Source organism: Ursus americanus, chromosome 13, assembly GCF_024610735.1.
Source record: "Ursus americanus isolate L20-20 chromosome 13, mUrsAme1.1.p, whole genome shotgun sequence".
Lineage (NCBI taxonomy): Eukaryota > Metazoa > Chordata > Mammalia > Carnivora > Ursidae > Ursus > Ursus americanus.
Genome location: NC_142139.1, coordinates 13,564,956 through 13,579,669, shown reverse-complemented (window position 1 = coordinate 13,579,669; position 14,714 = coordinate 13,564,956). Strand labels below are relative to the sequence as shown.

Genomic DNA, 14,714 nt, shown 5'->3' with positions numbered 1-14,714 from the left:
TCCTTCCTCCATCTTTTGTTCTATTCAGGCCCTAAACTGGAAACCCATACTGGGAAGGGCAGTCTACTGAGCCCACTAATTCAATGCTAATCTCATCCAGAAATACTTTCACAGACGTACCCAGAAATAATGTTTAATTTGGGCACCTTCTGTCCAGTCAAATTGAGACAAAAAATTAACCATCACAAGTGACTAAAAAAAGTAGTTAAATGTGTACTTATATTCTCTATCATTGTGTTGTTATGGGTCATGTGCAAACTACTAACATACTTGTGCCATTGCTCTTTAAAAACTCTGTATTTCAATTATGTGTGTATCTTCTCCACCAGCCTGCTCTTGAGCCATCATCATCATCATCATCACCAAATTTAGTGATCGCTTAACAAGAACCTGGGTTACATATCTTGTCAAATGATCGAGTGAATCAATCAATCAGTTGATTCTGGAAAATTTAACTTTTAGAGAGCCTATACTCTAGCATGAAATAACACAACTCAAGCTTCTTCAATATTCAACCAGATTTTGCATTCTTTATTCCTTAAAATGATTATGAAGTTAGAAATAATTTATTAGTTGATGAAATAGATAAAGCCGCATGGGTCTGGAGAAGAGCTAACTTCAACTTCCAGCTCCGTGATCTCAGGCAAATCAGTGACTTCTTTGTGTGTCAGTTTCTTTATCTATAAAAAGAGGATAATAAAAGAATTTACCTTGCGGAGTTGTAGTGACTGGAGTTCCTGGTACATGTGTCCCCAGTATTAGTTATTGTTAGCAGTGCTGACAGTGGGAGGAAAATCAGTTCTCAGAATCTAGTAGTAGCAGCCTCAAGATCTTGATGTGTCCTGTCATGTTCCATGTCTTTTTGCCTGAGCCATTCTAATAATGTGCACTTCAAGGATGTATACCCTCATTTTTTTAAAAATTAGTCTAAGTGGAACAGGTAGGTGGAAAATCTGGAAGACAAAAGGACCCTGTGTCGTTAAGAACAAATGTAAACCTTTGTTTATAAGGTTTAACCAGTTCTCTACTTGAAGGGAGTAATCTAGAAGTGACCGTTTTAGGTAACTTCTTGCCAGAGTTGCTAAAATGTGGATTTGGGCCATTGCTTTCCCATCCTGAGTTTCCAGTGTTCTTGGAAGTGAATGAATCAACTTCAATGAGACTTAAGACAAACTGAAGCTGATTTTTTTAAATTACAGTAATGAAATATTTATTTTGCAGATGAAAGGGATTCAACATATATCTAGAATTTCTTAAAGCAAATAACATTAATAATTGATCTATAGGGTAAGAAAGCATATATCTGTTGTTTCTGACACAACATGGTTCATTATTAGTGTTAACATTTGTATTATAACTCTTTGCCAAATTAATTAAATTTAATATTATGGAGAACTAGTTAGATGCTTGATGATCACAAAAAGATTTCATTTATGCGCTTATATTTACCTCCTACTCTGTGTGGGCATTATATTAGATGCCCCACATGACAGTAAATAGTAAGTCTCTACCCTCTTAGAGCTTGAATAGTGAAGGACTATATACAATATGTACAATAATTATACAATATTATATGATTATAGCCAGAAACAAAAAGCTGTAACTTTGAAGTGTACAGCATTGTGAAATTATATAATATAGAGGCATTCTAGAAGGAATGGTCTGGGACGTGTGTAGTGTTTCATGTAAGAGATGTGGCAAGTCTGTGATTTCATCCTACACTGTAATTCAGCAACATGCATCTAGGTTTTGGCTACATTAATGCTTCAAGAAATCAGATGTTTGGATTTGCAGTCGAGATCCAGAGCTCACTGCCTTCCGTAGAGACAGCAGAACTACAACTACATGTCAAACAACTATGTCTGAGAACGGCTTGAAGATTAGCAGAACTAAGACTTGATGGAACTAAAGCTATAAAGAGAAAGTCACATCAAGATAACCAGGGGCAGCAGAGATGCAGTTGCCTCAGGAGCCTCAGCCCCAGCAAGGCAGCCCACGCGGGGAGGCTATCACGATGGCCAAGGCGCTCTCTGAGCAAGAAGGGGTCCAACCTGCACATCTGGCTCTCTGACCCAGGAAACCTGCCCTGGGAAGATGAGCTCCCATAACATCTGGCTTTGCAAACCGGTGGGGCTTAAGTTCAGGAGAGCCAGAGGACAGTAGGAAACCAAGATTCTGCTCTTAATTAAAGGGCATGTGCACAGTCTCACTTGCTCTGAGTCCCAGAGTGGAGGCAACAGTTTGAAAAGTGCCTGGGTTACATGTGAATGAGATTCATTAACTAATTTAATTGACTAAATTTGGGGCATGGAACTAATTTGGGGATCTGTTGGAACTTTCTCTAGGGATAGAAGTACTGGTGGATGCCATTTTTTTCCACTCCCGTTTACCTTGCTGCCCTGAGTAGTTGCCTTACCTAGCAGGTGCCATTTCTGACACTCTCCATCTGAAGTGCTAGCACCGCTTGCCCTGCCCTGGTAGTTCCCTGCAGACTTGCCCCACGCAGTCCACCCACCCTGGCCTGTGCTCCTCCCAAGTGGCTCTACCCCGCCACACCTGATGGGTGGCCCCAGTGACAATGGCACTGCCCCAGGTAACCTCACCCTACCACAACCAGTGGGTGGTCCTCCACCCTGCCGTACCCAAAGGGGATGGGTGACCAGAGGAGTTTGCAATACAGGGTCCCACAGGACACCTACATAAAGCCACTCCTTCAAGACATGGAGACATAACTGATCTACCTAATCCATAGAAGCAAACAGAGAGTCGGGCAAAATGAAGAGGCGGAAGAATGTGTTCCAAATGAAAGAACAAGATAAAACCACAAAAAAGAAATAAATGAAGTGGAGATAAACAATCTACCAGGTAAAGAGTTCAAAGAAATGGTCATAAAAATGCTTATTGATCTTGGGAGAAGAATGGACGAATACAATGAGAACCTCAACAAAGAGAAAATACAAAAGAGAGCCAATCAGCTGAAAGAATACAAAAACTGAAATTAAAAATACACTAGAGGTTATCAACAGCAGATTAATTGACATAGAAAAACAGATCAACTTCTTTAAGACAGGGGGTTGGAAATCACCCAATGAGAGCAAAAAGAAAAGAGAATTTTTAAAAATGAGGATTGTTTAAGGGACAACATCAAGCATACTAATACTCATGTAGGGGTCCCAGAAGGAGAAGAGAGAAAGAAAGGGACAGAAAACCTGTTTGAAGAAATAATGCATAGAAACTTTCCTAACCTGGTGAAGGAAGAAAACATCCAACTCCAGGAAGTACAGAGAGCCCCAAAAATATGAACTCAAAGATACCCACACCAAGACACATTATAATCAAAGTGTCAAAAGTTAAAGATAAAGAGATCATCTTAAAAGCAGCAAGAGAAAAACAACTAGTTATATATACAAGGGAGCCCCTATAAAACTGTCAGCTGATATTTCAGCAGAAACTTTATAGGCCAGAAGAGAGTGGTACGGTATATTCAAACTAAAGGAAGACACGAAACCAAGAATACTCGACCTGGCAAGGTTATCCGTTCAGAATTGAAGGAGAGATAAGGAGTTTCCCCAACAAGCAAAAGCTAAAGGAGTTTATCACCATAAGCTGGCCTTACAAGAAATGTTAAAGGTACTTCATTAAATAGAAAAGGAAAGGTCAGGGCGCCTGGGTGGCACAGCGGTTAAGCTCTGCCTTCGGCTCAGGGCGTGATCCCGGCGTTCCGGGATCGAGCCCCACATCAGGCTCCTCCGCTAGGAGCCTGCTTCTTCCTCTCCCACTCCCCCTGCTTGTGTTCCCTCTCTCGCTGGCTGTCTCTGTCAAATAAATAAATAAAATTTAAAAAAAAAAAGAAAAGAAAAGGAAAGGTCATAATTAGCAATAAGGCAATTATTAAAGAAAAAAATCTCACTGGTATAGGTAAACATACAGTAAAGGTACTGGGTCAACCACTTATATAACTATTACGGAGGTTAAAAGACAAAAGTAATAAAATCATCTACATCTACAATAACTAGTCAAAGGATACACAAAATACGTGTAAAATATGAGGTCAAAAACAAAACACGTGGTAGTGGAGTAAAAATTTAATGTTTTAGAATGTGCTCGAACTTTAGTGACCATCAACTTAATAGAGACTGGTATATACCTAGGATGTTGTATATGAAAAGAAAAATAAAGAAAAGGTATCCAAATTGGAAAGGGAAAAGTAAAACTCAGTATTTGCAGATGACATGATACTATATATAGAAAAGTCTAAAAACTCCATCAAAAAAATTTTAGAACTAATAAATGAATTCAGTAGTCATAGGATACAAAATTAATATACAGAAATCTGTGGCATTTCTATACATTAATAACAAACTACTAGAAAGAGAAATTAAGAAAACGATCCCATTTACAATTACGTCAAAAAGAATAAATACCTAGGAATAAATTTAACCAAAGACATAAAAGACTTGTTCTCTGAAAACTGTAAAACATTGATGAAAGAAAGTGAAAGCACCAATAAATAGAAAAATCTACCTGTGCTTATGTATTAGAAGAATCAATATTGTTAAAATGTCCATTAATACCAAAGCAATTTGTAGATTCAATGCCATCCCTATCAAAATACCAAGGCCATTTTTCACAGAACTCAAACAACTAAGACTAAAATTTGCATGGGACCACAAAAGACCCCGAATATCCAAAGCAGTCTTGAGAAGGAAGAACAAAGCTGGAGGAATCACACTCCCTGGTTTCGAACTGTACTACGAAGCTAGGTAATCAAAACACTATGGTACTAGCACAAAACAGACACAGAGACCCGTGCAGCTGAATAGAGAGCCCAGAAATAAGCCGGTGCTTATAGGGTCAATTAATCTTCAACAAAGGAGGCAAGAATACACAGTGGTGAAAAGACAGTCTCTCGGTAAATGGTGTTGAGAAAACTGGACAGCTACGTGGGAAAGAATGAAACTGGACCGCTTTCATACACTATATACAAAAATAACCTCAAAATGAATTAAAGACTTAAATGTAATAGTGAAAACCGTAAAATTCTTAGAAGAAAACAGAGGCAGTAAACTCTTTGAGATCCATCTTAGCGAAATTGTTTTGGATCGGTCTCATCAGGCAGGGGCAACAAAAGCAAAAATAAACAAATGAGACTATATCAAACAAGAAAGGTTTTACATAACAAAGGAAACCAAGACAAAAAGGCAAGCTACTGAATGGAAGAATATATTTGCAAATGACTTCTCTCTAGCTGCGAAAGTCCTACATGGCATCTTCTTCCAATAGATGTGCTTCGTCTACATTGAAAATCTGTAGTTTGGTGTAGACCTCTTCATGAATGATCTGGGCTCGATCTTCTGGGGAACTTGCTGCAGCTTCTGCATCAGCCCTTGCTGCCTCACCTTGGACTTTTACGTCATGGAGATGGCTTCTTTCCTGAAACCTCATGAATCGACCTCTGCTAGCTTCAGACTTTTCTGCAGCTTCCTCTCCTCTCTCAGCCCTCAGAGAATTGAGGAGAGTGAGGGCCCTGCTCTGGATTAAGTTTCGGCTTAAGGGAATGTTGTGGCTGATTTGATCTTCTATCCAGACCACTAAAACTTCCTCCATATCAGTAATAAGTCTGTTTCACCTTCTTATCATTTGGATTCACTGGAGTAGCACCTTTAATATCCTTCAAGGACTTCTCCTTTGCATTCACAACTTGGCTAACTGTTTTGTGTCAGAGGTCTAGCTTCCAGCCTGTCTTGGGTTTCAACATGCCTTACTAAACTTAATCATATCTACCTTTTGATTTAAAGTGAGAGGTGTACAACTCTTCCTTCATTCGGACACTTAGAGGCCATTGCAGGATTACTGTTTGGCCTGTGTTTCCGGGAATAGGGAGGCCTGAGGAGAGGGAGAGAGATGGTGGAACAGCGGGTCAGTGGAGCTGCAGAACACACACAACATTTACCGTCTTACATGGGCACGGTTGTGGTGCCCCAAAATAATTACAGTGGCAACATCAAAGATCACTTATCACAGATCACCATAACAAATATAATAATAAGGAAAAAGTTTAATATATTGTGACATAGAGACACAAAGTAAGCAAATGCTGTTGGAAAATGGTGCTAATAGACTTCTTGATGCAGGATTACCATAAATCTTCAATTGGTTTAAAAAGCAAAAACAACGACATCTGCAAAGCGCAGTAAAACAAAGTATACTTGTACCTCACTGAAGAAACCAGAATCAGTCTGGAACCCTAGCTGCGAGGGAGTCAGAGAAATATCTTTTTGAGCTTCCTAGACTCTTCAGAAAATGAAGGCTCAGCAGGAAGTTGATGGGGATGCTAATGGAGCCTTGTTATAGTATCTACCAAAGGGATACCCCAGTGAATGTGTCCCTGGTGCAGCTGGGAAAGATGAGAAAAGAACTAGCCAAATGAAAACTTGGGGGGCTGCATTCGAGGCAGAGGAGAAACAGCTAAAGAGGCATGGAAGTGAGAAAGAGAACCTAAAAAACAAATGCCAAAAGTATCAACCTCCTCCCAAAGCCTCCCCCACAAAAATACAAATGACAATTTCAGGAAACTCAGATTATCATTTAGAGCGTTAATGCAGTAAGTAGGGATGCTACCACTTACCCAGGCTAATCCTCCTCTACGGTCACACGGAGGCTTTTGGTCCTCTATTTAGCCAGGAGTTGTGGACTATCCCTTCTCTTGTGTGTGAGGAAGCCCAACAGCGACATGAATGTGGAATCAGGCGTGAAAAACACAACAGAACTGTAACAGCTAGGGTGCACCCACCCGTTTCCCTTCACCGAGGAGAGGGTCAGAGACGGAGATTGGGAGATCGAGCCCCGTACAGGCAAGTCCTCTGAGAGTCAGATGCCACCGACAGCGTGGATTTCGTTCCAAAGTGAGAAGGCAATAAGAGGACCTGGAGTCCTGTGGCCAGAGAGAGAAACATACCACAAATTCAGAATATTAAACCTTAGAGACACTCTAACCCAACCCCCTCATTTTACAGGTGAGAAAATAAGAGAGGTTGAACATCTTGTTGAGGGTGATAAATTCAGGGGAATGTCGGGACTAGAACCCTTCATAGCAAACATACCTTTTTCTTTTTTTAAGATTTTATTTATTTATTTATTTATTTATTTATTTATTTATTTATTTATGAGAGAGAGCAGCTGGGAGGGGTGAGGGGGAGGGAGAGCAACGACGACAAGCAGATTCCTCGCTCAGTGTGGAGCCCCACATGGGGCTCAATCTCATGACCCTGAGATCGTGACCTGAGCCAAAGTCAAGAGTTGTCTACTTAAAAGGCTGAGCCACCCAGGTGCCCCACAAATATACCTTTTACCACGTGCTTCACTTTGCTTTAAAGTTACTCTTTTTATGATCCTTATCTAATGCTGAAATGTAAATGTGGTAGTTAATCTAGCTAATTGTGATCAATGTAATAGTTGGTTTTGAGTTAAGAATGCTAAGAAATTAAAATATTTTAGAAACTCTGAATACTGTGGTGGGGGAGGAAACACAGAACACTGCTTCCTTTAACCCAATCCAGTCCTACTCCCAGGGGTCTGTTTAGTTCCACCCTTAGTGAATTTCATTTCCGGAGTCGGTTGTGTTTAAAAAAATTTTGCAAAAATGGTGAAAAGGGGCCAAAGCATTAGAAATAAAGGGTCATTAAAAAAGGTGACTTAAATGAAGAATTTCCTCTAAAGTGTCATGGAAGCTAAATAGTTTCTTCATTAGTTTGAGTGGCAGATCCAATTACAGAACTCAGAAGCAAAATGAGATTATGCTACTGACCTGTTTGCCAGATTGAATCTTTAATCCACTGAGCTTTGTGTACTTTTTTTTAATTTATTTTTTGAGAGAGAGAGAGAGAGGGCTGGGGGGGACAAGCGGGGAGGAGGGTCAGAGAGATAGAGAGGGAGAAGCAGACTCTCCGCTGAGCAGGGAGCCCGATGTGGGACTCGATCCCAGGACCCTGAGACCACAACCCGAGCCGAAGGCAGACACTTACGTGTCCTTTTTGCATTCCGTATTTGGTTAATCGGACACAAATCAAACTCCCAACTCTAGAAGAGCTTAAGTATATTTGAATTAAGCAATAAAATACCTAAACACTGTTGCCTGAGGACTCACAAGCATTATGCTCTCTCGTGGGGGAATGAGCGGTGTTCTGTGGGATTCAATGGTATCATAGTTGAATTGGATCATTCAACCATAATACATACGCACCTGTATAGCGCCTTATTGCTTTACAAAAATCTTTAAAAGTATGTTATTTCTGTCAGTCTTCAGTGCCACCATGCAGTAAGTTATATTATCCCCTGAAGAAAAAAGTCACTTTACAAATTCTGGCAAAACAAACTGTCTCTTGAAGCAGCTGTGAAAATCCAGAATTATATAAACATAACCTATCCCGGCAATACCGCAAACTTTATTCTCTGCCCCGAGTCACCTGTAGACCATTTTGTTTTATGAAATGGTAAGAATTACAGGCAATACGTTTTATTTAAAATCACCTCTATCCCAAGCCCTTTCAAGACACACAGAAAGTTGAATTGTCTCGCCGTGGTCGAAGAGGCAGTTGACAAGGGCTGTAAATGACCTGTGGCTTGCTCACGGCTGGCTGGCAATCCGTTCCAAGAATTCTGAACTTCTGTGTCACTGAGCACAAAGTTCCAAAGGAAAATATTTGCGCGTCCCCCCCGGGTCAGTGCGGAAAGGCTGAGTCGGGGCGCGGGGTGACTGAACACGCACAAGGAAAGACTGTTTTCTCTCCGTGGAGAGGTTAGGAATTCGAGTGTCAAGGAGAGAGACGCAAGCTGTGTTGGCCGTCTTCATCCCGTAGTGTCTAAAATATCCTTTGTGGAAGGAAAGAAAGAAAACTTTTTCCTAAGAATAACGATGCCCTAAGGAAAAAAAACATCTGTTCTCTTGTCGAGTGCAGCCCGTGTAAGGGAAGCAGCTGCAATCTGCTTTGAGTTACAAGGTGGGCTCATTCCCACCTCCGCACCGCGGGGTTGCACTGCACTGTACTGCCGCCAGCTCTGATGTCCGATGCTGCTGTCAACAATGGAGCCCTTTATCCAAACATGTTAAATCCTCCTCTCTTCCCATTTCAGCCCACGCAGCAGCCTGTGGGACTATCCTAACAGAATGCGTATTTTCTCGTGAATGTGGGGCCCGGGGAAAGAGTCTTAGTCTGGACTATGGAGAGGGTGACGCTAATTTAAAGTTTAAACGTGTCCGATAGATGTAAGTACAATGTGAAGATCAAGAGAGCAGGAGAGTGGGCAAGTGCCCCAAGACTGGTAGGGGAAAGCCGGGGATTGCTCCGTAAGATTTTATTACTTTGGACTCTTTTGGTTTGGAAACGATGGAGGTAAAGCAGAATAGTGGTATCCTAGACACTCCTAGGAAAACTAAGGGGTTTGGAGGGAGTCAAGGAAAAGACACTGAAGGAAAGGAGCCGGGTTCAGATTTCCTAATTTGTCTTCCCTCTGCCTGGCACCAAGTTAAAGCCTCTTTTCATCAGGTGAATCGCAGCCCAATATGGCTAAAGTACTTAAAGCGCTGGCAGGGAAAATGGTCAAGGGGGAAAGGGGTGGGGGTTCCTGCAAGTTCTGATGCCCACCGGGCCCGGCAAGAAGTCTAAGAGAGAAGTCTGACACTTCTGTGCCGCCCGACGGGGCCAGGCGCCTTGGCCTTGGCCAGGGTTGCTTCATGAGAATTGGGGCTCCAAGTGGCCTGATTTCTCAAAAGCCAGAAATCCTTTTTTTTTTTTTTTTTTTTTTTTGATGTCGTTGTTAAAATCTCCCAGTTTTAAATGTTATAACAGATTGGAATGCACTTGCCAGGTCTGCTAGTTTTCCAACCCAGGTTCGTGGGCTTCACCCTCCTTGGTGGTTTTGGGACCCTAAAACTGGAACTTATGACTCACATTAAGTGAAGGGAATAAGATTTTCCCCTCTCACTATTTAACAAATGTTCATGTTGACAGTTATCAAAGCTGTATCCATCAGTATTCACGATGGATACAGGGATGTGTAAGATACAGTCCTGCCTATAGATCCCAGGGGACTTAGGAGACGGATAAACAGGAAGTTACATTACAGTGAACTTCCTGTAATTGAACAGACGTTCCCAAGGTGGGGTCCACGCTGAAGGGCATTCATCCTTTCTTTGGATGCGAGCTGTGCTTTAAAGGAGTCGGTCAGTTAAAGAGAGTAGGTCCTTTGTAGGAGAAGCAGGAGGTACAGACAGTGATGAAAAGGAGCACGGTATATTTGAAGACATTGCAGGTGTTTACTACAATTAAATGGTTATCAAATTAAAACCAAGGATATTAATTAAAAAAACAGATTCTCCTCCAGAAGACAAAACTTCTCAAGACCCATCCCAGATTTACTGAATCAGAATCACTTGAGTTTTTTTAACGGGCACCCTAGGTGAGTCTTACAATCAGGCTCGGGTGAAGTGCGTTCTGCTCACCTCCACAGTAGAGATCGTGTCAAATCGGAAAATAGGATAGTCTGCCTGGATTATTAAGCAGCTGGGCTACTCTGGGTAAGGCCGCTAGCCTCTTTGTGCTTACGGGTCTGTACCTGAAAAACAGAGCCGGAGTATCTGCTTAGTAAGACTGTCTTACCAGTTAAGCAGAAAATACTTAGAACACGATCGCCATCCTGCTCACGTCTTGCTCCCAGCCCGTAGTACTGGGATAGGTCCCGCAGAGTTACTCAGTGTGTAGCTGTTGAATGGCTAAGACTGGGGAGGTACGAAGGGGCCAGATCCCTGGAGTCAGCTCTGCTTACTGTTCTAGGTGCAATCTCTGGGCAGCCACCCTCTCTCCTCCACCTACCGTACCTGGAACCGTATTTGTTACCGCCCAAGGGACTCATTAAAAAAAAACAAAACAAACAAAAAAACCCAGAAGTAGCTCCTTTATCAAAAGATTTCTAGGGTATACATTAAAAAGAAAAAATAAACACAATGTGTCACTTCCCTGTAGTGAAGTGAGGAAGCTTTGTGAATCATTGCTGCTTTATAAAATTAACTGTGCTCCTTCATTTTGTTCTCTCTTTCCCCAAGGCCGCTGTGGTACCATCTGCTCAGACGCTTAAAATCACCGACTTTGGCTTCAGTGACTTCGAGCTGTCTGACCTAGAAACGGCGCTGTGCACAATTCGGATGTTCACTGACCTCAACCTTGTGCAGAACTTCCAGATGAAACACGAGGTGGGAATACAGTTGTGTCCTTTGGAGAGAGAGTGTGTGTGTAAGAATGAATTAATCAATACACTGTCACCTAATGCCTACCTGAGATTTTTAAAGAAAAATGATCAACCCTAAAAAGATTTTTATTGGGTTCTTACTATTTGTCAAGCAGCAAGTCGAAGAACAGGGGAATGTACTCCCGCTGGCGGGAGCAGGGTGTGCAAAGGCAGGATGCGAGAGTGGGCCTGGGGCTGCGGAGCCCTGGTGCAGGGAGTGAGGGAAGCAAGGGACGCAAGTGGAGAGGAAGGTAAAAGCAAATCGTGTATAACCCTGTAAGCTATTCAGAGGAATTTGGATTTTATCCTGAAAACAATGGTGAGTCACTGAGGGGTTGTAAACAGGGAAGTAACCTGCTCCGATCACAGAGGTTATGACAACACAGTGAGGAGAAGGACCAAAACAAAGCGATCTCCTTTGGAAATGAGGGAGTACAGGTGCTTGATGGGAGGCCAAGCTTGGGGTTTGAACAGGGGTTACCCACATGGGGCGAGGATGAAAACTGATATTAACCCCTGTTGATTACCTTATTCAGCTCTCAGAAAACAGCAAGACTTCAATCAGTATCTTCTAATACCCGTGTGGAGAGAGCAGGGAATAGCTATGGGTATAGCATCTAAGAATAAGGGAGAAGAAAAAGGATTGTTTGGGGGAAAAAATGTAGTAATTTGCCTTTGAAGTTAATTTTTTTCTGGTCAGTCAAATTTCTAGTTTTCTTATACAGATTTCCTGCCTGAAAATTTAAATACCTTGAAGGCCTCTACTATTTAGCAATCCACGACTTCATAAAATGAAACTTTATTAATATATACAGTGTACCCAGCACCGTGCTAAGTCTTCATTTCAGCAAAGAGTTGTCCCTGCTCTCAAAAGCCTCACAGTTAGGAATGAAAAGGAAGGGCTAATACAGCTAGGTTATTACAGTGCCATCAATGGTGTTCTTGGGGTATTCTTTCTTAAATTTAGCCAAAGTTTATATGTCTCTTGGGTGAAAACCAAGAATGACTGTCTGTGGACTCTAATACTACCCCACTCTTCTTAGAGCCATGCTGATTAAAGGACATGATGTCATTTGATTATTTCAAGAAGCTCTCAAGAACAGTTCTCTGGTTGGTATTGCCTCTGTTGGAAATTCAGAGAGCGTGGGCAGAGTAGAAAGATCATGGATTGTGAGTTATAGCTCTTCTAGTCATTAGCTCTTAATTCCTTAAGCAATCAATCTCTCAAGTTCTCAGTTTCACAGTCTGTTCATTGGGATCATGGTATGACTTCCCCAGTGGCAGTCTTGGGAGAATGACACACGCATCGATGTGACTGTCTGTCTGAATGCGTGTGTATATACCTATACTCCTGTGTCCTATGACGTTCTGCTGTTTATTTTATCACCCCATTAGATTTCTCTACTGTAGGTTATAGGGCTCATTTTTAAAAGCCTTTTCTATTAATGGACTAAAGACCTCATTTAGAGCCAGTTCTAAATGTGAATCTCCGTTCTGCTTCTTGCTAGTTACATGACCTTAAAAAGTAAGGCAGCATTTCAAATCCCTGCGATTTCCCATACGTTAAACTAGCAATGATTCTGTGGAAAGGGCCCAGCCAGGCCAAAGGAATCTGATCCTTACACCTACTTATGAAGTTGTTATAAGTTGATTTATTTCTTGTTTCTGAAACACCTGTAAGTTTGCAGATAGCATGTGAGTGCTGGATATGATGATAGTCACTCAGAATTTCTTTTTTTGTTTTTAAGATTTGATTTGTTTATTTGAGAGAGAGCATGCATGTACGAGCTGGGGGAAGGGCAGAGGAGAGAGAGAAGCAGACTCCCCACTGAGCAGGAGCCAGACTTGGGGCTCATGACCTGAGCCGAAGGCAGACACTGAACCGATTGAGCCCCCCCCCCGCGCCCCAGTCACACAGAATTTCTTTAGTAATCTTTTCTCTTACCCTTTCTTGAATTCTTGCTCACTAGGCAGATATTTTTCTTCAATATCTCATTCGTTTACTCTCCTTTTCTGTTTGAATAACTGCTATTCCTGACGCTGGCCAGCATTAACTTGAATATCACAGTCATTCTGATTAGCCTTCCTGCCCTAGTGACTCTCCTGTCGTGTTTATTTCAGATATTATTGTCAGTATAATTTTAGGGTAATAAAATTAAAACGTTATTGCTGGAGAGGATGTTGGCATCGTGAAGCTGGCCCAACAAAGAATCTTTCCGACTGAAAGGTCTGTCAAATCTTCATGTCCCTTCTTGGCTTCCAAATCTTGAGTTACTCTCCTATAAACATGGCAGTCATTGCTCTTGCTGACCTATGAAACAGACTCTTGACTCTACTTGAACCAATCTGCATGTGCTGTGCTTATTTTCACCTTCTGTCTTTCACACGTCCTTCCTCTCCTGAATGGACTGCCCCACTTGCAAGGCTGCTCCACTCCTGCCACAGCACACTTTTCTCTTGGGACACTGTTGACAATTTGTGGTCTCGATTTTACTTATTTCCTTTATAGGTGCACTTTTACTATTTTCACTACTGATTGAGATTCTTGAGGGCAGAAACTGGGCTGTTTTCTGGTTCTTCTCTTTCTCCCAGAGCATCTCGAGTCTGCCACTCAGGAAGCCTTCGCCGTGGTTGGAGTCTGATCAATGCCATGAACTTGCTCCCTAGGGTCATCCACACTGCACCTGATTACTCAGTAATCCCGTGCAAAAGACCGTAGTGCAGATTGGAACACGCCAGGCATATCCACCAAGCACTGAGCAGATCTGACCATGATTTTCCTAAATGCCGTTAACATCCTGATAGACCTATAAATACACAGAACAAACTGATGGCTGCCAGAGAGGAGGGGGTTGGGGGGATGGGCAAGATGGGCGAAGGGGAGTGTGAGATACAGGCCTCCACTTATGGAATGAATAAGTCACAGGAATGAAAGGAACAGCATAGGGAATATAGTCAATGATACGGTATTAAGGTTGTGTGGTGACAGATAGTAATTACACTTGTGGTGAGCACAGCATGATGTAGAGAGAAGTTGAATCACTGTGTTGTGTACCTGAAACTAATGTAACATTATGTGTTAACTATACCAAAAAAAAAATGTTTTTAAAAGACTGTCCTGATAATAGAATCCAAAACTGTACTTAAATCTCGTTCCTAACTACTGTATCCATTGGATTACCCAGTTCTCTTAGGCCCATCTTATTAGAAGTATGATAGAATAGTCCATCAGGAATTAATGTTTCATAGAGTCATTTTGGTCATTATTTAATATTATGTGATATATGTGTATTTTTAATTATACCTACAGATTTATGAATAGTAAAGAGATATACTCGTGGGTTAAATTTCTGAACTTTCATGCTTATTCTCCTCGATTCTTTAATTCATCACCAGTAATTTTCTAGAACACTTTATAGTTTCTCAGCATA

The 14,714-nt window shown here is 41.6% G+C and overlaps 1 protein-coding gene across 3 annotated transcripts in view; it reads left to right on the top strand.

Moving 5' to 3' along the window:
• PDE5A (phosphodiesterase 5A) overlaps positions 1 to 14,714 on the top strand; it is a 141,439-nt gene that overhangs the window by 94,073 nt on the left and 32,652 nt on the right. For all 3 annotated transcript variants that reach the window (XM_045799065.2, XM_045799067.2, XM_045799066.2), the window contains exon 12: positions 11,102 to 11,248. In XM_045799065.2, coding sequence (XP_045655021.1) covers positions 11,102 to 11,248 — 147 coding nt within the window. The remainder of the gene's footprint in view (positions 1 to 11,101; positions 11,249 to 14,714) is intronic.